The following is a 24,324-nucleotide window of genomic DNA, read 5'->3' on the forward strand; positions in this document are numbered from 1 at the left end:
ATGACCAGTTAACCTCTATAGTTTCATTTTCTTTTTCGGACTGAGTTCTCTCCTACTCTTGTTGTCTGTGTTTTTCTTTGTGAGCGCCCTGAAGCCTGAGAGTGAGTGGCACTATAGAAGAGATCAGATAGATAGAACTATCACCCAGGCACACTCAAAATCACTGAAATGGTGGACAGTCCTCTACAACATCTCAAAAGGAATGCCACTGGTAGAACCAACTCACCTTCTGAATATAGTGACCGATGCCTCGTTGGTGGTTTGGGGAGAACACCTAGGAGTACACCAGATCAAAGGCCTGTGGACTCCCGAAGAATCGACTCTATACATAAATGTCCTGGAGCTGCGAGCAGTCCACTGGGCCCTAAAATCTTTCCTTTCACTGAACAAGAATTCAGTAGTGTGGATCCTCACGGACAATACCACCACAATGTTTTACCTGCTTAAGCAAGGCGGAACAAGGTCAAACACCCTGTCTCAGGAAGCTCAAGCCACAACATCGTGCTGCAAGCATTCCACCTTCAGGGAATACACAACCAGCAAGCAGACTCCCTCAGCAGGGACTCTTCGCAGTCTCACAGATGGCGCCTTCACGACAACCGAATAAACCAAATCTAACCATGCAAGGAATTTGCAAGCAGGTTACCACACCACTAGCTCACAGGGGGACGCGTTCATTCCCATGCAGCGGCATCTTCGCATGTGTTCCCTCCATTCCCACTGATCAGGAAGACAATCTGCAAGTACTATTGCAAGATAATCCTAGTGACACCATACAGGCCCAGGAAAACCTGGTTCAGACCTCCTTCAGCTATCGGCGGGCAACCCAATACATCTGGGGTCCCATGCCAACCTCCTCTCTCAGAACAACGGGGCAATTCTACATCACGACCCAGGCTCCATCAAGTTGACAGCGTGGCTCCTGATCACGCAGAGTACGGCTATCTAGACATCCGACAGGAATGTCAGCGCTTACTAGCGGCAGGTAGGGCACCTTCCACTAACAAGCCCTACAACCTGAGGTGGGAAAGATTCTGCGCATGGTGTTCGCAGCAGTCCAACCTTCATCCACTGACCATACAACCAACAGTTTCAGCCCCATCTGCTGAAACTAGCAAAGGAAGCCTGGCGATCTCCAGGTTCACCAGGGAAAGAGGAAAACGCACCCTTTACAGCTACCGGCTCCTCAAACACTTCCTAAATTGACTTTTTCACGTTTTTCCACCAAAGAAAAGAATTCCACCAGTGTGGCGCTTGTATCTGGTCCTAGCCGGCCTCATGAAACCCCCTTTTGAACCTCTCTTCGGTGCATATCAAGTGTATAACCTGGAAGGTGGTGTTCCTGATTTCCATTACATCCTCCAGATGAGTTTCTGAACTACATGCCTTAAGGGTGGACCCTCCACACTTCCGATTTGCAAAGGATAAGGTAATCCTCTCCACCAATCCTCACTGTATCCCGAAAGCACAAAATTAATTCCTTTTTAAATCTCTTCCATTTTTGAAGAAGAGGAGCGGTCTGAGGATGAAGCCCCAATGTACCAGAGTTTTATCTCTGAAAAGTCCAGAATGAAGGACCTTTGTGACCACTTGCAAACAGCAAGCAGGGTAGATACCTCGCCAGAACTTGAATTTGAAAAGCCAGAAGCTGGGGAACATGTGGATGCTTCCTACAGACAGCTCATGTCAAAAGTGGTCGATTACATGGGTTGGAGTAGGCCTTCACTGCCTTATGAGCGGGACGAAACTGGGAGACTCAAGAGTCCAATACGGCAGTTGATGAGAACTAGACTAAAAAATACCGCCTTCCAATAGTGACCCTGACTACCTGTCGAAACACCCCACTCCGCAGAGTCTGGTGGTGCAGGCAGCTACTGTTACTTCCAAACAAGCGGCATACCCTACCATCCCTCCTAATAGGGATGACAAACACGTAGATAGATGGTCGAGGAAGGTATCTTCTGCCCACTCCACTTGTGCCCTCGCAAAGTTTGTGTACACTCTATGGGATTGTATTTCCATGGCAGCAGAGCAGAAGGAGGTGAAAGACGGCTTCTTAGGTTTGGATTCTGCAGATATTAGCAGAATCATGGCTACAAGCACCATTATGGCGAGATTTGCGTGGTTGAGAAAATCGGGTTTTGCACCCAATGTGAAATCTAGACTTCTCAACATGCCTTTGACAGGCCTCATCTTTTTGGCAACAAGACTGGCGAAAGCCTTGAAGTTGCAGACCTCAAAGGCGGCAGCCAAGTCTTTAGGTGTTGCTATTAGGCAACCTATTGGGCAACCTCAGCCTTTTCGTCCTAGTGGGCAACCTTGGAGGGGTAGATCTTTTCGCTACTACTCAGTTGGAAGGACAAGAGGAATGGCCAGTGAAAGAGGCCTGAGATTTCCTCGTGGTGGACGAGGTGCAGGTGCAAAGCCAGCTCAAGCAGCAGCCTCCTTACTATCTGCCACTGCATCAGCCGCCTCAAAACCACTCTGAGGTCTTTAGTCACAATTCTCCAGTGGGGTGGGGGGGGGGGGACTGCCTCGGCATCTAGAAGAATGGTGAGACATTACTTCAGATGCTTGGGCTTTGGAAACAGTAGTCCACGGTTACTGCCTTCCTTTCATAAGGAGACCTCAGACCAATCCACCGCGGAACCACTTTTTGAGGATTCCGGATCCGCTCCTTCTGCAGGAAATGTTAACCCTGCTATAGAAAGGTGCTATTGAACCAGTGCCTGGAACGGAGTGGAACAAGAGCTGGTGGTACCCTTCTTTTTTGATACCCAAGCAAGGGCTGAGACCCATCTTGTCCTTCCTGAGGAACTTGTTCAAGTATCTTAAGTCCAAGTTCAAGATGGTCACACTTTCTCGGTTCCTTCAGGTCCTCCAACTCCAGTATTGGTTGGTGGCATTGGACCTTCGGGATGCTTATTTTCATGTGCCAATCAATCACAAGCACAGAAATACCAGAGGTTCGCAGTAGGCGGTTCTCATTATCAGTTTAGAGTTCTGCCATTCGGGCTGACATCTGCCCGGGGGTTTTCACCAAACTGATGGGGATAGTGGCAGCGAGTCTCGAGAGAGGGAGGATTCTCGTCCACCCCTACCTGGACGATTGGCTGATCAGGGCACGTTCTCCCGAACAAGTCCTGAATCATCTCAACGTCATCTGCCACTCTTCAGACTGGGCTTCTCCCTCAATTACAAGAACCTTTGCAAAGGCTCCAGTACATCGGAGCAGTACTAGATGCATCCCTGGGGAAAGAGCTCACCACTCGTGGTGAGGACTCGAGACATTCTTCAGATGGTTACCAAATTTCAGAGTGCCCAGGGTCTTCTTACCTTCTGAAGGAAGAACCTTTTTGGCAACCATGGCTGGAGATTACAGTAGTGATGGACGCCTCACTCAATGGGTGGTGAGCCCACCCCAATGATCTGACAATCGGCGGTTGTTTGTCTCCATTGTAGCCCAAACGCACATCAATCATTTGGGGCTGAGAGCAATCGGACTAGCGCTGAAGGCTTTTCTGCCCTCTACAGGGAAAGAATGTCCTGATGACTGGCAACACAGTGGCCATGTACTACCTCAACAAAAGAGTCAGTGTAGGGTCACTATCACTGTGCAGAGAGGCAATACAGCTCTGCTACTGGGCAATTCAAGAAGGTGTAGGGTCACTATCACTGTGCAGAGAGGCAATACAGCTCTGCTACTGGGCAATTCAAGAAGGAATCTCCCTATCGGCAGTTCACCTGGCCGGAGAGGAGAACACGGCGGCAGATGCTTTGAGCAGGCAGAGCACAGACTCCCACGAGTGGAAAATAGCTCAGGAAGTCCTTCAAGAGATCTTCACCCTTTTTTGGGACCAAGGTCAACCAGAAGTGCAAATGAAATTGCTCCAGGGAATTTCCCCCAAGAGGAGCTCTAGGAGATGCGTTCGTAGTGCACTGAGTTTCCACTCCTGTACGCATTTCCTCCAGTCCCCAGATTCCTCATGTAATCGGGAGGTTGAGAAGGTTCTGGAAACACATCCCTATTGCACCGGATTGGGCCAGGAGGATGTGATATCCGGATCTTCTGGACATGTCAGTCTGTGCTCTGATGCATCTTCCACAAAGAGAGGACCTTCTATCGCAAGAGGGTCGGGTTCTCCATCCAGAGGTCAAGACTCTCAACCTTCACACTTGGTTTCTGAAAGGCTGAGATATACGGATTGGGACCTCCCGAATGACGTAATGAGGTGTTGCTTTCGGCCAAAAGACAAGCAACAAATTCTTTGTACCGTTGCAATAAACTCTGCAAGTGGTGCAAGGAAAAGAATGTAGATCCTTTTCTATGTAAAACACTGGATGTTTTATCCTTTCTTCTATCCTTTGCTAATCTGGGACTCCAGATTGGGTACCATTTTAAAGGCTACTTGGCGGAGCTGTCCATTTTATTTTAAGCGCACGTCGGAGGAAGGTTCCCAGTTTAAAATTCCACTGGTGACTGAATTTCTGAAAGGGCTCACAAATGCGTTCCCGCCATCTCCTTTCGAGTTTCCGGTTTGGGACCTTAATCTGGTTTTAAAATTCCTAATGTGTGCACCCTTTGAACCTCTGCACACATGTCCTCCAAGGTTAATCTTTAAAACCATCCTATTGGTAGCTCTAATATCAGCCCGCAGAGTGAGGTAGGTGCAGGCACCTCCATCCAATCCACCCTTTACTATCTTCCACAAAGATAGGGTTGTTTTGAAGGTCGAACCTTCTTTTTATATTTTGCCCAAAATCATTTCTGATTTTCATTTGTATCGGACAATTGTTCTTTCTATCCCCCACCTTATCCTGGTAAGGAGGACGAAATACTACATAGGTTGGACCCTAAGAGAGCGTTAAGCATTTGCATTTCTAGAATGTCAAAGTTACGAATTGATGACCACTCTTCATCGGATATACAGGACACAAGCTAGGTCAGGCTGTTACCGAGCAGAGCCTATCTAGGTGGATAATTCTGGTAATATCAGAATGTTACAGGCTGGCAGGAAAATACCATCCTGAAGGTTTAAGAGCTCATTGCACCAGGGGCATGACTACATCTACAGCCCTTCAAAGGGGTGTACCAATTGGGAACAATTGTGAAGCGGCAACATGGCCTTCCATCCACACGTTAACTAAACATTATTGCCTGGATTCTTCCTTTGGTCAGGATGGTACCTTTGGCAAGGCAGTCCTTCACTATGTCCATGAAAATGTATAAATCCCCTCCTGCAAACCAAATATTGCTTTGGGAGTCTGTCAAAGATAAGGAATACATGGGAGGACACAATCCATTCGAAGAACAAGTTTCTTACCCCCTGGTAACGTTCTTACGACTGGATGTCCCTTCCACGTATTCCTCATTGCCCTCCCATCCTACCCCTCAGTAGAATTTCCCATGCGATTACATCTTCTGTGCCATCAAGGCTGAGTATGATCACTCCCGTGTTTAACGGGTATCTCTGCTGCAAAAAGGGGGAAAAACAGAACGTAGGCCAACGGGCGCTGCGCGTGCTATATATGCCTTTGTTGACATTACTCTCAACGGAGACCGTCAAACATCGCACAGTGCCCTCTGCTGAAAAAAAAATAAAGAATTCCGAAGTAGCTGAAGAAGTGTCAAAGATGAGGAATACATGGGAAGAACATCCCTACAAGGTGTTATCCTCCAGATGGAATGGTTAAAGGGAAGCTGCTGGGGTGGAGCTTTACACTGACGTCCCACAACTTGAGTAAATGGAAAGCCAACAACTTTTTAAACTCCCTATAGGCATCCTCGTTTTCTTATGTGTCACACAGCAGCTTCAGTGCAGTGGCACAGCAGGGTCTTTTAAAACGCCCTAAGGTTTAAATACCTTTTCTGGAACTGACTACCATCTCCTAGATCCTGTAAAGTTAAATTGACTTTGCTAGTCTTTTTAAATTTACAGACCCACCACACACTATCTTACATAAAGTGCTGAAGGGGTTGCCTAGCATCCCCCGAGTCTGAACACTCGTGTAACAGTCCGATTTTACCCTTGCCTACTTTAAATGGTTGGTGGCAGTGGTTTTAAGTAGAACACAAGGGACTGATTTGGGTATTCCGACTGTGGGTTGCCCAGTACTCTTGTCACACTAAGAACTCAGTTTTTTGCTAAAATGAGTAGGGATGGATACATCTCGCTCACTGAGCTCACACTAGCAAGTCAAAACACTTTATCGTGCTAAAAAACACAAAGCCGATCCCGACTCTGTGTATCTGCCATTTGCGGTAGAAATTCTAAACTCTTGTGTTTTCTCCGTTGGGCAGGTGCAGAACTGTATATTAAAAGGGCTGGAGAGTAGGTATTAGATTCTCCAGTGGGTTCCTCTTTTGCAACTAAGCATTGAAGAATTTTGTGGGTTCCTTGCAATTTATAAGGATCCTAGAACAGGAGAGACCTGCCTGTGCTATTTACTGGAGCACTAGGTCAGGTCTCCCTATAGCCGACCGGTTTCTGTGGTATCGAAGTAGTTGCACCACATTCCTCAGGGCTTGTGGAGGTGTACGGATGGATTCCTCCTAGTTTTGTAGTGGCAGCTTAGTCTGCATTATTCGTGGTCCTCTCCCTGTTTCTTCTTCTTCATTATTATCATAGGCGTGGGCGGACCCACGCAGGCGCTTCCGCATCCTATAGGATGATGTGCACCGTACCCGCAAATTATTATTTAGCTCCATTTAAACTCACAACTCCTCCCACCTCCCCGTCTGCCTCACAAAATCCAACATCACACTACTACCCCTCCTGCCTCTCTCCCCATCACCTCCCAACAAAGCCCTCCCGCTCAGCTCAGCCATACCCAACACAGTCAACCGAACCCTCATCAATTCTCTCTCTGCAACATGTCTCTCACACCTAATCAAAAAATGTCCCACCGTTTCAGGCACCCCACACACTGCACAGTCCCTTGATTCACGCTTCCCTATTCGAAATAGACAGTCATTCAGCCCCACATGCCCTATCCTCAACCGATTCAGCATCACCTCCTCCCCCTCCTCCATTCTGAACTCCCTGCATCCACCTTCACCGACACTTTCCCACGAACACCGAACATCCACTTGCCCTTCACCCCACTCACCCACCTCTCCTGCCACTCATCCAGGACCCGTCTCACCATCACAGCCTTCACGACCAACACCTGGTCGTCCTCAAGGCACTGCAACAAATAGTTCTCTCAAATGATGTCTGACTGGGTCGCAGAAAAATAGTAGTGAGCACCTCTGCTAGCAGAAAACGCAATTCTCCAGCATGGGGTCTGGCATGGATTCACATGCTCATGAATATTCCCCGTCGTCAGGCTGGGAATCCTCGGTAAAGAAAAAACCAGTATCGGTTTCGTTTCTGATCTGTCTTTCGTAGTAATAACCAATCACTGGTCTCTGCGTCATACTGACCACAGCCAATGACTGCCCTCCACCTAAGCACCGCCTCTGGCAGCCATCTTCAGATTTTTACCGCACGTTCATGTGTTGGGATCCTCGTGCTATTGCTCTCGAGCGTTAGTGCTATTTTTCACGCTTTTTTCTCAAAAACTTCGTTTTTTTCGGTCAAAAGAGCCTCAAGCTCCACCGACTCTCCATCCGATCAACGGGGACCCGTGTTGGATTCGTCTGCGCCCCTCAAGGGTGAAGATTTCGTCGAGCTACGTTTTTGGAGGACTCCAGAAGCTTCTCAGGCCCGGACATGGCCCTGGAGAAGGGAAGCTCGATACCCGGAAAGCTGTTCAGGGTCTGCCCTGGATGCCAGCTGCAGAACGTCTTTAAGGAGGACGAACACTCCTTTTGTCTCTACTGCTTACATGAGGACAAGACGCACGTGGAGAAGGACTGTGCGTTTTGCGGCAATATGTCGGAGCGGACCATGAAGGACCGCCATCAACGCCTCGCCAACTGGCTGGAAGGGAAGAGCCCGTCAGGCGAGAAGAAGAGGAAGAAATCCGAGCGGTCTTCTAAGACCTCTGAGGACGCGACGGGGGTCCAACACAAGGCCAAGCACCGCGAGTCCGCTGGCACCTGGAGCGCCGAACGGTCGGGCTCTACGGGCGCCAGGCAGGGCGCACCTTCCCCGGCACCTTCAGCCACGAGCCAACGCTCTGGTTCGGGTAAGAGGAAGGGCGAGCACCCGGCGAGGCTAATGGAGAGGCCCCGGTCGAGCTCAAAGGCCCCATCGGAGGGGGAGCGAGGCAGTGTCCCCCCCCCCCCTCAAGGATAAGGCGGTGAGCGCACCTAAGGTGGTGAAGGCCTTAATCCATCCGACCAAGCCCTCTATCGATACTGTCGCGGCGGCCCTGGCTCAGCCTGTGGAGGCTACACCAGTGGTGGCGATCTCGGGGCTCAGGGTCTCCCTGCCACCTCGGAGGGAGTCCTCTTTTGTGCCCATCGATAGGACCCCCGTGAAATCCCCAGCGGGGAAGAAAAGGGGGGGCAGGGCGTCGTTGTAGATTCGGCTCCAACCTCAGAGGAAGAGCTGATCGAGGTCTTAAGCCACGGCCTTGGCGTGGATGAAGACCGGCCCGTCGGGATGGATCCCGACGGAGGTGACGACATCGTCGAGGGTGCCGACGGGGCCCCTGATCGCCCGTCGGATTCCCCTCTGCCAGCGCCGCAAGACAACTCGGCGGCCATTTTGTTGGCTATACAGTCCTTATGCTCAGAGATAAGGACGAGACTACCGTTGCCGACGGAGGAACCTCTCCCGTCGGGGGATCCTGAACCGGGACCTTCGGGTGTTCCCCCACCCAAGAAGAGAAGGATTCACCCTCCACCTCCTTTTCAGCCGTCGCGACCCATCCAGCCCTCCTCCCCGTCCACCCGAGGGGATGATACGGGGACTGACACGGCAGCGACGGGTACGGACGACGAGGTATACGACGAGGATCTGCCGTCGTCACCTCCCACCAGGTCTTCTCCGCCCGACGAGATTGGATCGTTCCACTCCATGATCGCCAGGGCATCCGAGCTTTTCCAACTCTGCCCTGAGGAGAAGAAAAGAAGGATTCCTTTATCAACGGCGCGAGGCCAAGAGGAAGACGGTCCTCGCGGTGCCTCTACTGGACGACATTTGGGATGAGGGCCTCGCCCTCCTCAAGAACCCTTCCACGACGCCAGCTAGAAGAGACCGGTACGAGAAGAAGTACCGGGTCCCGGACGCGGCCCCCCTGTGCCTCCGGGCGCAGCCTACCCCGGACTCCGTTGTCTACGCGGCGGCCAGGAAGAAAGTGGGGGGGGTGCGGCCTCCACATCGACTTCCCCACCGGACGGCGAGGGAAAGAAATTGGACGCTATGGGACGCAGGGTCATCTCGTCTGCAGCGACGACGATTAAAGCGGCCACCGCCTTGGCTATCGTAGCCCGCTACGACAGGGAGCTATGGTACAAACTGGCTCCCCTGCTGGACTTCCTACCGGACGACAAGAGGGCGGATGCCCTGGAGATCCTACAGGAAGGTGAGGTGGCGTCGGACCACGCCATCACTATTGCGACGGACATCGCCGACACTGGGTTTCGCCAGTTGGGCAACGGTGTGTGCCTTAGGCGGCGTGGATGGCTCAAGGCTACGGACTTCCGTCAAGACGTACAGACCAGAGTCCTGGACATGCTGTTTGGGGAAAACAGTGGACGATTCCCTTCAGGCCATTAAAGCGGATACTGAGACGGCCCGGGCCCTTGGGGTTCTGCAGCAACGACGGACGCCCTTTCGGAGCAGCGGAGGCAAGGGCACCTCCAAAGGTTCCGGCGGCGGTTTCTCCACCTACCGTCAAGCGGCCCGCTCGTCGTCTCAGGAGGCCTGCAGAGGACGAGGCAAGTCTGGCGGACCCTGCCGTCGTCGCCAAGGAGGTCAAGGCGGCAAAGCCTCGTCGAAACAGGATTGAACCGGCCGTGGGGTCGGGCCCCCGCCGAAGCACCCCGGTGGGAGGCCGGCTGGCGAGCTTAGTCAGCGTGTGGGAGTCCATCTCCACCGACCGTTGGGTGCTGGACGCCTTAGCCCGGGGCCACGCGCTCGAGTTTCAAAGAAGGTGCCCGCGCGTCCCCCCTGTGGCCAGGAAAGAGCTTCACGTCCCTCAGCTTCTCCTGGAGGTAAAGGCGATGCTCAGGAAGGGCGCCATCGAACTCGTCCCAAAGAGGCTTCGGGGCTCCGGAGTTTACTCGAGATACTTCCTCGTGAAGAAGAAGATGGGAGGATGGCGCCCCATCCTAGACCTGCGACGTCTGAATAAGTTCATCAAGGCGCAGAAGTTCCGGATGGTCACCCTCCAGCACGTCCTGGGTCAGCTGGAGGAAGGAGACTTCCTGTCGTCGTTGGATTTGGAGGATGCCTACTTCCATATTCCCATCCTAAAGGGGCACCGAAAATTCCTCAGGTTTGTGGTCCAAGGGCGTCGCTACCAGTTCAAAGCCCTCCCCTTCGGACTACGGTCGGCACCCAGGGTATTCACCAAGTGCCTCGCACCGGTGGCGGCGCAGCTGCGCCACGAGGGGATCCACGTCTACCCCTACCTGGACGACTGGCTCATCCGAGCCAAGACGAGGGAGCTCGCCGTGGAGCACAGGGCAAGGACCGTCCAATTTCTCACGGACCTGGGATTCTCCGTGAACTACGCCAAGTCCCACCTGGTACCCGCGCAAAACGCACTGTTTCTGGGAGCGAAGCTCGACCGTGTCCCTTCTGGCCTCCCCGTCGGAGGAAAGGACCAGGTCCATCCTGGGCAAGGTACAGCGGATGTTGGTTTCCGACGCGGCCAAGGTGAGGTTCATCAAGTCCCTCCTCGGAATGATGTCTTTTTGCATCTACCTCATTCCCATGTGCAGGCTCCGGATGCGCCCGTTGCAGGAGTTCCTGGACGCGCGCTGGATCCAAACGACGGGCGGCTTCGAGGAGAGGATCACACTCGACGAGAGTTTCCGCCGAGCGGTCCGGTGGTGGGGCACCCGCGCGCATCTGATGGCGGGCATGGGCTTCCAGACCCCAGACCACCAGGAGACCGTGACCACGGATGCCTCCCTGGAGGGGTGGGGAGCGCACACCGAAAATCTGCACGCGAGAGGCCTTTGGCTCCCGACGGAGAAGTCCCTCCATATCAACGTCCTGGAGCTCCGTGCAGTGTTCTGGGCCCTCAGGTCCTTCCTTCCTTCCCTCAAGGGCAAGGTGGTGAGGATCTTCACCGACAACACCACCACCATGTTTTACATCAGGAAACAGGGCGGAACCAGGTCCCCAGCACTGTCCAAGGAGGGGCAGGACCTGTGGCATTGGGCCGTCGCCCAAAGGATGTTTCTGGTACCGTTTCATCTGGCAGGGATGAAAAACACCATCGCCGACTCACTCAGCAGGGAGCTGCGCTCGTGCCACGAGTGGGAACTACGGCAGGATCTAGTGGATCGCCTCTTCCGACGGTGGGGCACACCCCAGATCGACCTGTTCGCGTCGGCGAGGAACTCCAAGTGCCGGAGGTTCGCCAGCAGGTTTCCCCAGGCGAGGAGCATGGGCGATGCTTTCTCGTTCCCCTGGGAGGGCCTGTTCCTCTACGCGTTCCCTCCTTTGCCACTGCTAATCCGGCTCGTCAACCAGCTCAAGAGGTCACGGTGCAGGATGATCCTCGTCGCACCTGCGTGGCCGAGGCAGGTATGGTTCCTGGACCTTCTGGACTTGTCAGCGTCCCCGCCAATCAAGCTGCTGGTGGACGCGGATCTACTCTCCAGGGAAGGAGGCGCCATCCTCCACCACGACCCGAAATCGCTGAACTTGCAGGCCTGGCACCTGCAGCGCTAGAGTTTGGAGGATACAACATACCGGCCGACTGCAGAGAGGTTCTTGCAAAGGCCAGGGCGTCCTCGACTCTTAAATGCTACGGGCACAAATGGAAGAGGTTCTCTGTCTGGTGCCACGCACAGAAGATTAACCCTCTACGGATTACGGCTCCCCAGGTACTGCCGTACCTGCTGACGCTGGCCAAAGCTGGACTGGCACACGCGTCCATCAAGATTCATCTTGCTGCGATCTCCCGATACACCAGAACCACGGGCCAGACGTCCTTGTGGTCTCATCGTCTGGTGAAAGAGTTCATGAAGGGACTGTTCAGATCGTTCCCGCCGGTGAAGGCGCCGGCCCCGGCGTGGGAGCTCAACGTGGTGCTGACCAAGCTCATGGGACCTCCGTTCGAGCCTCTGCACTCGGCCCCGTTGAAGTTTGTCGTGGAAAACAGCGTTTCTTGTGGCCATCACCTCCGCACGACGGGTGGGAGAGATCCAGGCCCTTTCCTGCAAGGCCCCGTACTTGACTTTTCACGACACGAGGGTAGTGCTCAGGACGCACCCCTCCTTCATGCCCAAGGTACCGTCGGACTTCCATCTCAACGAACCCTTGGTGTTGCCTGTGTTCTTCCCGTCGCCTTCGTTGCCGGCTGAGAGGACTTTGCACTCGCTGGATGTGGCTAGAGCGCTGAAGTTCTACGTGGACCGCACGAAGTGTTTTCGGAAGACGTCAAAACTCTTTGTGAACTTTGGACCTGTCAATCAGGGGAAGGCTCTCTCGAAGGCTTCCATTTCCAGATGGCTCTCCGGCTGTATCATGTACTGTCATCGGTTGGCAAACCGACCGCTGCCTGGCCGTCCGAGAGCCCATTCCACCAGAGCGATTGCAGCTACCACGGCGTTCCTTTCTGGTGTGCCCCTGCTGGACATATGCAGGGCTGCTATGTGGAGGTCGACGCACACCTTCACGAAATTCTACTGCGTCGATCGGGATTCCAGGGAGGAGTCCAGGGTCGGCCAAGCAGTGCTGCGCAACCTGTTCGCCTGAGGTGAGCCTGGTGAGGAGGTAAGATGCTTAATGTTGAGTTTGATGTAATGCTTAATGTTGAGCCTTGGCCACCTCCCGTGGTTGTGCATGTGTGTACTGCTATGTATTCTTTATTCATGAGCATGTGAATCCATGCCAGACCCCATGCTGGAGAAGGAACAAGTTACTTACCTGTAACTGTTGTTCTCCAGCATGGGTCTGGCATGGATTCACATGCGAACCCTCCCGCCTACCCCTCTGCGGCTCTTCACTTGGTCATACTGCCACACGTGCTTCCAAATCTGAAGATGGCTGCCAGAGGCGGTGCTTAGGTGGAGGGCAGTCATTGGCTGTGGTCAGTATGACGCAGAGACCAGTGATTGGTTATTACTACGAAAGACAGATCAGAAACGAAACTGATACTGGTTTTTTCTTTACCAAGGATTCCCAGCCTGACGACGGGGAATATTCATGAGCATGTGAATCCATGCCAGACCCATGCTGGAGAACAACAGTTACAGGTAAGTAACTTGTTCCTTCTTCACAAGCGCCTCAGGCGTCATCCGCAATCTGAAAATGCGCAGCCCAAATCAAAAGTACTGATGTCATTCAGTAGTGATTAATCAAGATGGTAAAATACCACAATGCTGCAGATAACTGGATCAACGTTACCTTTCAAGAGACCTTACGGGTGGTCCTGTTGGTCTGGTTAATCGTTGACCCCAACCATGTACTATTTGTTTAATTGCTTTGTGGCATCTTGGCACCTTCCAAAGGATCGCACCAGTTACCACACTCCTCAACTTAATATGCAACCATCAACTTTCCTCCTAAGTCTTCCCAGATAATCAGGCTAGGCAGAGTAGGATGCGTATGTCCCCTTTTTCTCCCCCTTTTCCTGATTTTGCCCTGCTTAACCTGACTGGTGTAGTGGTTCAGCTATCTTATGTCCATCACCCTAACTTCTTATGTCCATCACCCTAACTTTGCAGTGGAATCAGATGTCTGTTCTCCCTTGTGGTACTTCGAAGGCCATCGGGAATGTTTCAGGATGTACCCATAGTTTAAAGCTTCCTACCTCCATATGCTTCCATCAGTACAACCTTTTTGACCAATCACGGTCTGATTCAGACCAGCGCTTCTGGCACAACATGAAACTTTTTTGGATTGTCCCGCATTGCTCGACAGATGCAGATTACTTGCAAAAGCTGATTTTATTTACAGTATGGTGGGTATCCATTTATCCAAAGTGAGAATGAATGAGGCTCAATTCTTATTGGGGGATGGGGGTGAGGGAGCGGGTGGTAAAGGGAGAACAAAGTCCTATGGGCTCTCTTCCCAACTCTTTATTTTTCAACAGCATCACCAAATGTTCTTCAAGGCCTTCACTTTATGTGGTTTCCTCCAAAATGTTTGAAAAAAACAACCTAATGCATGATTTGGCTGAATTTCAGCCATTCGAAAAACCCAAACGGCCGAAAAGTTTGACCAGATCACGCATTCAGTGCGGGGGGGCATCACCTGCACCCTTGCTCATTATATTATGAGCAGGGGTTAAAAAGGAAAGGACCCTGTGGCACTGGTTCCCGATCATGGAAGTGAAAGGGAACAGGTGTCGCAGGGACACAGCGAATCGGCATGCAAGCGGGGTACGGTTGTTGTTGGGTGTGTGGACCAAGTCCGTAATGTTCAGGGGAATGTTCCAAAAAAATAATCTTCAGTCTTTTCTCCCTCAAATTTCTAATTGGGTCTTTCAACCCCAATCCTTTATATGCTTTTCAAATTACCTTTGGTAGCTCCTGCTGCTAGATGTTCAATTTTTACAACCTATTTCTTTCCATTTAATATTCCTGCCTCCACAAGCTATCGGATAACCAAGTGTACATCATTATTGGTGACCAGCACAAACAAAGTTTGAACTTGGTAGTTACTGAATTTGTGTTGCCTGCTGTAAAACATAATGCACACATGCCTTTTATTCTCTTTGCAATGATTTTATATTTTCAGGTAAAAATGCATCATGTCCTAACTAAACTAAACGTTTACACCTTTTTAATTGAAATGTTTTTTTCCTATTCTCTTAGACCGCAGTTGAAGTTTTTAAGAGGATAATTTTAGAGGCAGAAAAAATGGATGGCGGAGGTTCACAAGGGAAGTCTTCTTGCTCTGTAATGTGAATCCACTGCAGGACTCATGGACACTGGGATATCACTCTACTTGAAAAAGCTAATTACCTGTTCTCCTTTAAGATACTGTTTTTTTTTTCTTCTTAACCTGAAATGTATGGATGGTCGGAGCTTTTTTTCCTTCAGGTTTTGTCTAAACTCTGACTGGTCTGTGCAGAAGGCTTTATAGCCTTGTTAAAATTTTAAGCAATCATATTTTCAATTTGTACATCACATTTCCTAATATTATGGCCAAGAATTTTACTGGCATTAATTTCAGTGTAGTTTGTTAAAATAATGTAATCCTCAAAATGAAGCATATTGTTATTCTTTACTTAACTAGACTTGAATATCGTTGTTTCCTTAATTGTTTATTGTATACTTGTAAATAAAACAGCTGCAGACCTTAATTTGCAATTTAATGTTTTTATTTGATGCATTGATATTGCTCTTGTGTAAACACAGGTTAATTTCACAGGGCCAGGGATAAGAAAGAAAAAGAACAGTACAAGTGGCAGGAGGAGGGATAGGAAGAATATATTTAAGTTGCTGTGAGCAGTTGTCTACATATGTCTTTAGAAAGTAGTTATTTTCAGCTCTGAGATGGGTAATGTGTTCCAAAGCTTCGAGACTAGGACAGCAAATATGTGACGCTCCAAAATGAGTTTGTGTAATGTGGTACATTCTTATATCAAATGTTTTAAGGTTCATGGTTGGGGTTTTATTTAATGATGCAGCTTGACAAATGGAGCAGATCAATTCAGTAGAGGGCTGTGTGGGTCATACGTAATGTTTTGCTCTAGATGCAATGTGGCGTGATGCAGAGGTGAAGTGACCATGGAGGTTCAGGATGAGTCTTCAACTTATTTGGCGCTCTTTGTGGTTTGAATAGACGGAATAAGGAATGTAAACTTGGAAGGAATTGACATAATCAAGCTTAGTTGGAATAACATCTGAGGAATGCTCAATGGCGAATTGGCAAGCCAGTGTTTTTATGTAATCTGAGCTGCAGTTTTTATTGGGACAGTTTTTCTAAAGTCCAACTAAGGATTTCATAAAACCATCCATGGGGCAGTATAAAAACTCCACTCTTAGTAGAAGGCTGTACCACCTGAGAATGTGGGTATTATGGCCAGAGCATTCAGGCTTCTCTTAGGAGGGAAAGAGGGCTGTAACTTGGTACAAAGAAATTGTAGCATACATATGGTCTAAAGAACTATGTATTGTAAAAATAATATAAATGCTTTATTAATTATAAATATAAGTAGGCCAAGTACTAAATATCATATAAATACAATTCTAAAAACCAACTCATTAGTTACGTATTCAGACCAAAGGATAACTTTATTTGGATTACAATCAGCAGTCGATGAGTCAAACCTATAACACATTCAGAATGGCATTCAGCTATTCTTGGGGAGTAAAACCAGTTACTTTTTTATTACAATAAGTAATGCAAGGGTAGTAGGCCCTACTGGTCCCAATATAGTGTTGTTCGGGTTAGACACAATTAGGCCAACACTTTTACAAGTATATTTTGCAACCTTGTTGAGATAGAAATTAGTCTATGCCACCCCCTAGACGCTTTAAGGTGAGATGAATCTCCTATGATGTTGTGTAGTGTGCAAGTGGGGAGAGGACTGTGCTATGAAACGCAGCACAGTGTGCGCATAGCAAAGAAAGACATTTTGTAATTATGGTAGATGCATTGTCCTGCATGGCTGCGCGGCACAACTTTAGCTCCATGGAAAAATTCAACTGGGCCCAGATCATTAAGACAGGACGAGCCTGCACAGCCGGTTCTCACAGAAGCTTCCTCTTGTCCCTCCATTGTAGCAATTACTCATTATCACTGGGAGGAAGGCACCCTGCAAGGCCATGAGACAACACCAGGCTCCTCCCAGTGCCCATTGATCACCGCCAAACTGCCAGCAGACCTCTAATCCCCACCCAGCCTACCCAGAGCCCACACCACTGACCTGGTCCCCGCACCCATGCATTCTATGGTAGTGAGTGACCCCAGCCCCCATCATAAACCAACTGGCCATAGAAGAAGCAAGGCTGTGCAACCGTTTCACCTCTTCACATAAATGAATCCTTTGTAACACAAGGTACAGGGAGGGATACATTATAGATCAAAACTAGGGTGGAGACCTTGGGAGTGAGGGGTGAGTTATCAAAGCACAGAATGAGTGGGTCAGCGTGACTGTATTTCCTCCTCCCTTTTCCTGGCACCAGTACCGAGGCTCGCTGGTGCATGCCACAGTGATAGGCTTAGTGTATCATAGTAATTCTGATATTGTAATTAATGAGGGACCTTCACTCCGGAGAGACGAGCCCAGCTGACCCACGTGGAAACCGACATTGGAAATGTGAACCAATTGTAGCCTGGCATCCCCTGTGGAGCAGGCCCATGTATATGGTCTCGCCAATCAGTGACTCCTGTTTTTACTGTATATGATGACACTACACGTCCTTTTAAACTCCTTCTTGTACTAAGATTAACCAGAACATTCTCGAGCAGCAGAGTCCTTTGCTGATACCTTTTTGTATTCTGTACAATTAAACCTTGTTATCCTTGCAAGCAATCTCTTGGCCTTTTTCCCTAGAGGGTTGGATTCTTTCTGGCATGAGCGTTAACCCGGGACTTGCCTTCAACCTGTATAACGTTATTCTATCAAGGATGGATACAGTTACACACCAGTGTTACTTTTTAGAATACGGTTCAGAGGGAGTAGCTTAACTTTTTTTTATACTTTCTAGAGGGGCCTTAAGCTACTTGTTGACAATTAAGAACCTAATGAAACTATTAAGTGCCCAGAAGCAATTCAAGGAAAGCACAACCCAACAGGTGAGTCATTGAGCATGTACTATAACGCGTACTTATTTGAACTAACCTAGCAATATTACAGTTTACGAGGAGCAGCAGCAATACAAGGTCAGTAAGTAACCTATTCTACTTTTCGGAGGGGCCACTCGCAATTATTAACTCCAAGACTGTTTTAGAAATGCCGGTGGACTCCTTCCCAGGGTCTTCTCGGTCAGGGAGGGGCTTGAGCAGCTCTAACACTAGGATTTCTCCTGAGGTGCCTCGCAGGCCTAATGGGCATACCAGAGTTTTCTCTGAGGGTTCCCACAATGGACCTGCCAAGAATGGAACACATTCGGAGGTTCACCTGTTGGGTGCTAAACGTCAGCCCAGTTCATCTGTGGCTTTGGAGACTGGGGTTCGCTCAGAGGTCTCCGTTTCCGGAGCTTTCTGTACCAAGCCACGGCTTGAGGCCCCTCACGAGGGAGCTACACATACCGGGACGAAACCAGAGGTTCCTCTTTTTGAGGCTAAGGTCTGTACTGACAAAACCGAGAGACCTGTCCCGAAGGTCTTCTCTTTAAGGGTGATTCCTTGACTTTCCTGTGCTCATTGCGGTGATACTGGTTCTGTCGAGGGGGGCAAAGAGGGGGTCATCCACCGTAACTCCTGTTACCAGCTCTGCCGAGGTTGAGGCTATTGTTGGGGCCACCTCTAAGATGTCAAGTAAACATCCGAGACACCCCAGTATCGGCTCTGCGGAGGATCCTTCTGTCAAGGCAAAAGGTGTTATTTAAGTCCCCTGACCATCCTGAGGAGACGGTTGCCTCATCTGCACATGTGACGCAGTTCTCTTCAGGCATCGACAAAATGGCGGCCCAGACTTCATGGTCCACGGCTGCCATTTTGGATTCTTCCCTTACACCTACGTTCTCGACGGCGAGTGCTGGGAATCTTAATTTTGGAGCTGAGCAGCCCTTTTCACCTCAGGTGGAATTAAAAATTCTGTTGCGCCCTTCTTCTTTATGACTGGCGTGCTTGGATGCCGCTGCTACGTACAGTCGCTTCCGGCCTACTTCTGCTCCGCTGGTCTACGTGGACCCGATTGGTGGGGGGGCCTTCCTGGCAACCATCCGCATTGCGTTCGTGGGGGTCATATAAGAGGTCTCTGCCTACCCCAGCACCTAAACCTTCATCAGAGGATGTATTTTTCGGGAAATTTCAGAGGCTCATGCATTCTGACCCTATGAAAGAGTACTTTACTGGTATTTTCAAGGAAATCTACCCTGAACCTTCCACTCCAGCGGCTCCTGCTGTCTTTCATAGAGAAGACATCGGTAGAGCGGGATAGCACTTTAAACCTGTGGAGGCCCAGCTGTCTGCTCCCGATTCACTGGATGACCCTCGAGCAGATCAGGATGCGATGAGCAGCCCCTCTCTGTCAGAGCATTCCATGACCTGGTTCTGGATATGATGGCCCTCCTCGACAGTCCACTACCGGAGGTCCCTGCTCCGCAGGAAGGGGTGCTTTCGGGAGCTTTAACCTTGTCACCACGAGTGTACCAGCCTGTTCCTCCAGTAGGACATTTTGGCTGAGGCCCGTAAGGTCTGGGATAAGCCCCACACTGGGCTGCATATCAATAAGCAAATCGACACCCGTTACAGGCTTCATACCTCCGAGGAGATAGCCTTGGCCTCTTGTCCACTCCCTTCCGCAACAGTGGTAGCTGCGGCCACGCTCCAATCCAAGCTGGCCTCTGCAACCTCTACGGCTGCAGCTCAGATTCTCTCCAAGGAAGACAACATTCTGGACTCCTTGGGCAAGAAAAGGTTTGCCAACTCAGCACTTCAACTTCACCAAGCAAATACCGAGCTGATCCTGGGGGCAGCTAATATGAAGCTGTGGAGGGAGTTGGCTGATTTCCAGGAGTGCATTCCTGCAGATGGGCTAGTTGACTTCAAGGCCGGTTTGTCGGACGCCAGGGTGTTGACACAATATCTCCTGGAAGCTGTGGCATACCACGTGGATACCGAGGCCTGATTGTGTGAATTGACACCTCCCGCCAAGCATGGCTCAGTGCGATGAAGTTTTCAAAAAGGAGGTGCAAGATAAAGTTCTGGACCTTCCCTTCGATGGCAAGGATTTGTTTCATTCCTCTACAGATGACTAACTTGCAAAGACTAAGGCGAGCACCCAAACCGCCAAATCTTTGTCGGTCCTGGCAAAGGTCCCAGCTAAGGCCCCTAATACACAGAGGTCCGGGTCTCCGTCTTGATCCTTCTCTGGCTTCAGAGGGTTTCAGGACTGTCGGGTGCGCAGAACTGAACCTCTGGTTGGCAGCACCCGTCGGAAACAACGTGCTCGGGTTTTCTCTCGGTCATCAGCCTCCTCTCCAGGAGCAGGTAGTCTCCCTGCTGACAAATCTGCAAAATGATATTTTTTGTCGGTCACACAAGACTCCAGTGGGAAGACGAATCTCTTCTCATCTGGAGGTGTGGCAGACCATCACTGAAGACCGGTGGGTTTTGTCCATCGCTCGGGCGGGCTTTCGCTTTCCCCTCCTCCCTACCCCACCCTTCAACTCTCCCTTCCAACCGTACGGGACACCCTCCCTCTAGACCTCAGGGCGGTGGAACCTGTTCCCCCTTGGGGAACAAAGGGAGGGCTTCTACTCTCGTCTGTTCACGGTGCCCAACCTCGACCTTTCCCAGTTCAAGCCCCCACCACCCCGTTCAAATTCAGGGAAGTCACAGAACACGAAGTTATTGAGATAATGAACAAGATCAAACCATCCAATTGTAAAGGAGATCCCTGCCAGTCTGATCAATGACTGCACTGAAACACTCGCCCCCTTCCTTAAATCATTCATTAATGCCTCTTTCAATACCAATACTGTCCCTGACAGTCTAAAAGAAGCCTGGATGCGCCCACTTCTAAAAAAAACCTACCCTCAACCTAGAAGTAGCTACCAACTACAGGCCCATCACCACTGTGCCTTTCCTGCTCAAGATTCTGGATAAAATTGCCTACACACAAATCCAGGATTATCTCGAAACCAACCATATCCTAGGCAAAAGACAGTCAGGCTTCCGACCAGGTCACGGAACAGAGTCAGCCCTACTTGATCTGAAAATACAACTTGCAGACACTATGGATAAAGGCAAACCGGCACTCCTTCTCCTACTGGATCTATCTGCCGCCTTTGACCTTGTCAACCACGATATCCTAGGCATGCACCTAAAAAATGAAGCACACTTCTCCCCGGAAGCCATTGCATGGGTGGCCTCATTCCTAAATGGCAGACTCATGAAAGTCTTCTCAGACACTGCCTCGGCAACCCCTACTACCATCCACTGCGGCGTCCCCCAAGGCTCCTGCACCGCCCCCACTCTCTACAATATATTCACCCTTCCTCTCTTCAATGACCTCGACTGTCATAACATAGCATACACCAACTACGCAGACGATACGCAGGTACTACTCCCGCTAACTGGGACCTACGAAGAAGATGCGACAGCATTAACCAAAATCTACACAGCCATCCAAACATGGATGGCGGCCAACAGCCTCTGCTTAAACGGGGACAAAACCGAAATCCTCATAGTAGGGTCCAATGAAATTCTCAACAAACTCCCCACCCCCAATACAAATCCTTCAACATCGACAACTCCACCATCACAGTCTCCAAGACTGTTAAAACCTCAGGTGTTCACCTAGATGCCTCACTATCTATGTCTCGCCAGGTCAACGCCATAGCCTCTTCCTCAGCACTCCCCACCAAGGTGATAAATGCTGTCAAGCCTTTTCTCTCCACTAAAAACTGCCTGTCCATCGCCAGAGCCACTATAGGTACAAAACTAGACTACTGTAATGCCCTGTTCCTAGGCACCTCTGCCCACAACCTAAAAAAACTCTAAATCACGCAAAACAACGCGCTCCGGGCAGCGCTGTCCATTCCAAAAAGAGAACACATCTCGCAAGCAAGGAAAGATGCTCACTGGCTACCCGTGAAAGAACGCATTCTTTTCAAAGCCATGACCATCACCCATAGATGCCTCTCCCTGGATGCCCCACCCTATCTCGGAGATAGAATCACACCGAAAGCCTCCATCAGACCCACCAGAACTCACCGCACCAACATGATTGATGTCCCCACGTTTCAAAGATCCAGGGTGGGAGGAACCAGCTTCCAACACCTCGCACCTAAAAACTGGAACTCCTTACCTACCTCACTAAGGAACGAAAAATCATACCACACCTTCCGTAAAAACCTCAAAACCCTCCTATTCCGCTAAAGTCCTCCACATGCACATTCATGCTTGCATTGGAACCACAGCATAGCATATCCTCCAAGCTCAATATTTATTACCAATGTGAAACGTACTCTGTAACTCGGTTTTCATCTGTAAACATATTCCTATGTTTGTGTTCAATACTAAGTCTGCTGTAATGGCGCCACGATGCCCCAGGGCAGTTTTGTGCGCTTTATAAATGCAAATAAATAAATAAATCTTTCTCTTTCCCAAATTCAAGATGATCACACCCTTCCAAATAAAGTCCTCTCTTCGGAAGGGCGACTGGCTCAGTGTAGTGGACCTTCAGGACGCGTATATGCACATCCTGATATGGAGACCACATCGAAAGTAGATCTGGTTCTCCCTGGGATTTGATCTCAGCTCGGCACCGCGCATCTTTACGAAGATGTCGATCATCGCAGCTTTCCTTCGGCTACAGGGTGTTCATGTATATCTGTACTTGGACGATTGCCTCCTGTGCAGCTCTTGTCCTCTGACAGCTTTGAGCAATCTCCAGTATCTCCTCCAGCTCCTGTTTCATCTTGGGACGTCGGTGAATTGGTGGAAATCTTCCATGACCGTCTCCTGGGTTTTCGTTGGAACACACTCGGGTGTATTTGACGGCGGAGAGGATTACGGATCTATTCGCCACATGTCAACTCTTCATCCATTCAGAGCACATGACGGCTTGGTGATTCCAGAGACTTCTGGGTATCATGGTTTTGTGCGTACTTGCTATTGCGCATCTCAAAATGAGGCGTACTCGGCTGGCTCATCTGAGTACTTGGTGTCAGGCTTTGGAATTGGATTCCAAGATGATCCCAGTTCCATCCTGCATGATGGCGGACCTTCAATGGTGGTCTTCGACCAGCAATCTGACAGTGGGGGCCTCCTTTCAGGAGCCCTGCCCACAAGTGATGATTACCACGGACTCCTCCCTTCTGGGGTGGGGCGCGACGCTGGATCATCGCCAGGTTTTCGATCTACGGACACTACAGGACAGGCAGTTTCATATAAATTATTTGGAACTCCTGGCTGTTTGTCTGGTGCTGAAAGCTTTCCAACCGTCCATCACGAACGGGGTGGCCCACATCCGCACAGACAGCGCAGTGTCGATATTTTATAACAAGCAGGGTTGCACCAAATCACCACCTCTCGTGCACCTTGCCATTCAGATTTGGGAATGGGCCATCCAGCACGGCATTTGGCTACTGGCGGTACACGTTCCGGGTCAATTCAATGTGACTGCAGACTCACTCAGCTGGCAAACAGCACCCAACTATGAGTGGGAACTGAACACGGAGGTCCTCTCCACCATCTTTCAGCAGTGGGGCACTCAGGAAGTGGACCTTTTTTCCAAACTCTACAAACGGGAAACTTCCTCTTTATGCATCCAGGAACGGTCTTGGGGCCTCCTCCCTAGGGGGACGCTCTCGAAATTGTGGCACAACATGAAGGCCTATGCCTTCCCGCTTTTACCTCTGATTCATCGGTCACTTTGTAAGCTTGGGAATGCATCGAATTGCACCCTCCTGTTCATAGCTCCTTGGTGGCAAGCCAGATTCTGGTTTTCGGAACTACAGCATCTGTCGATTTGTCCTCCGATCAGACTGCCGTTGATTCCCAACCTGCTCTACCAGTGCGATCAGCAGATGTAGCACCCCTACCCACAATAATCCAGTTTGGCGGCCTGGTGCCTGAATTCAAATCCCTAGTGCAGTTTAACCTGTCTGAGGACAATATGTGCATTATCCATGTGGCCAGGAAGCCTTCTACAAGGTCTTAGTAAAGGAGCAAGTGGCTCTGGTTTTGTCACTGGTGTTTAGCTAAGCAACTAGACCCCAGACATGCTACGATTGACACTGTCCTTTTGTTCATTTCTCATCTGGCTGCTTCGGGCATTCATGTCGTGTCTTGCAGGACTTACTTGTCGGCTATTGCCGCCTACCTATCCACTGACGAACCCAGTCATTAAAAGGCATTTTGCAGGTTTTCTACATCTTTTTCCACCTATACACAATCTTTATCCAAAGTAAATTTAAATGTGGTCCTGCCCGCCTTATGACACAGACCATTTGAGCCCATGGCTACGACAGATCTCTAGTAACTTTCTTGGAAGGTTGCCTTTTTGATTGCAGTGACTTCGGCAAGGCGAGCAAGCGAGCTTCAAGCCTTGTCTGTGGAACACCCGTTACTTAACTTTCAGAAGGATACGGTTGTGCTCCGCACTCATCCTTCTTTCCTT

At 50.1% G+C, this 24,324-nt stretch overlaps 1 protein-coding gene across 1 annotated transcript in view; it reads left to right on the top strand.

Annotated features, from left to right (window-relative positions):
* Positions 1 to 15,384, top strand: part of RHEB (Ras homolog, mTORC1 binding) — a 306,526-nt gene extending 291,142 nt beyond the window's left edge. Inside the window, exon 8 of the mRNA XM_069647778.1 lies at positions 14,894 to 15,384. Coding sequence (XP_069503879.1) covers positions 14,894 to 14,986 — 93 coding nt within the window. The 3' untranslated portion in view covers positions 14,987 to 15,384. The remainder of the gene's footprint in view (positions 1 to 14,893) is intronic.
* Positions 15,385 to 24,324: the final 8,940 nt, after the last annotated feature.

This window comes from Ambystoma mexicanum, chromosome 2q (assembly GCF_040938575.1).
Source record: "Ambystoma mexicanum isolate Mex_15411 chromosome 2q, UKY_AmexF1_1, whole genome shotgun sequence".
NCBI classification, from domain to species: Eukaryota; Metazoa; Chordata; class Amphibia; order Caudata; family Ambystomatidae; genus Ambystoma; species Ambystoma mexicanum.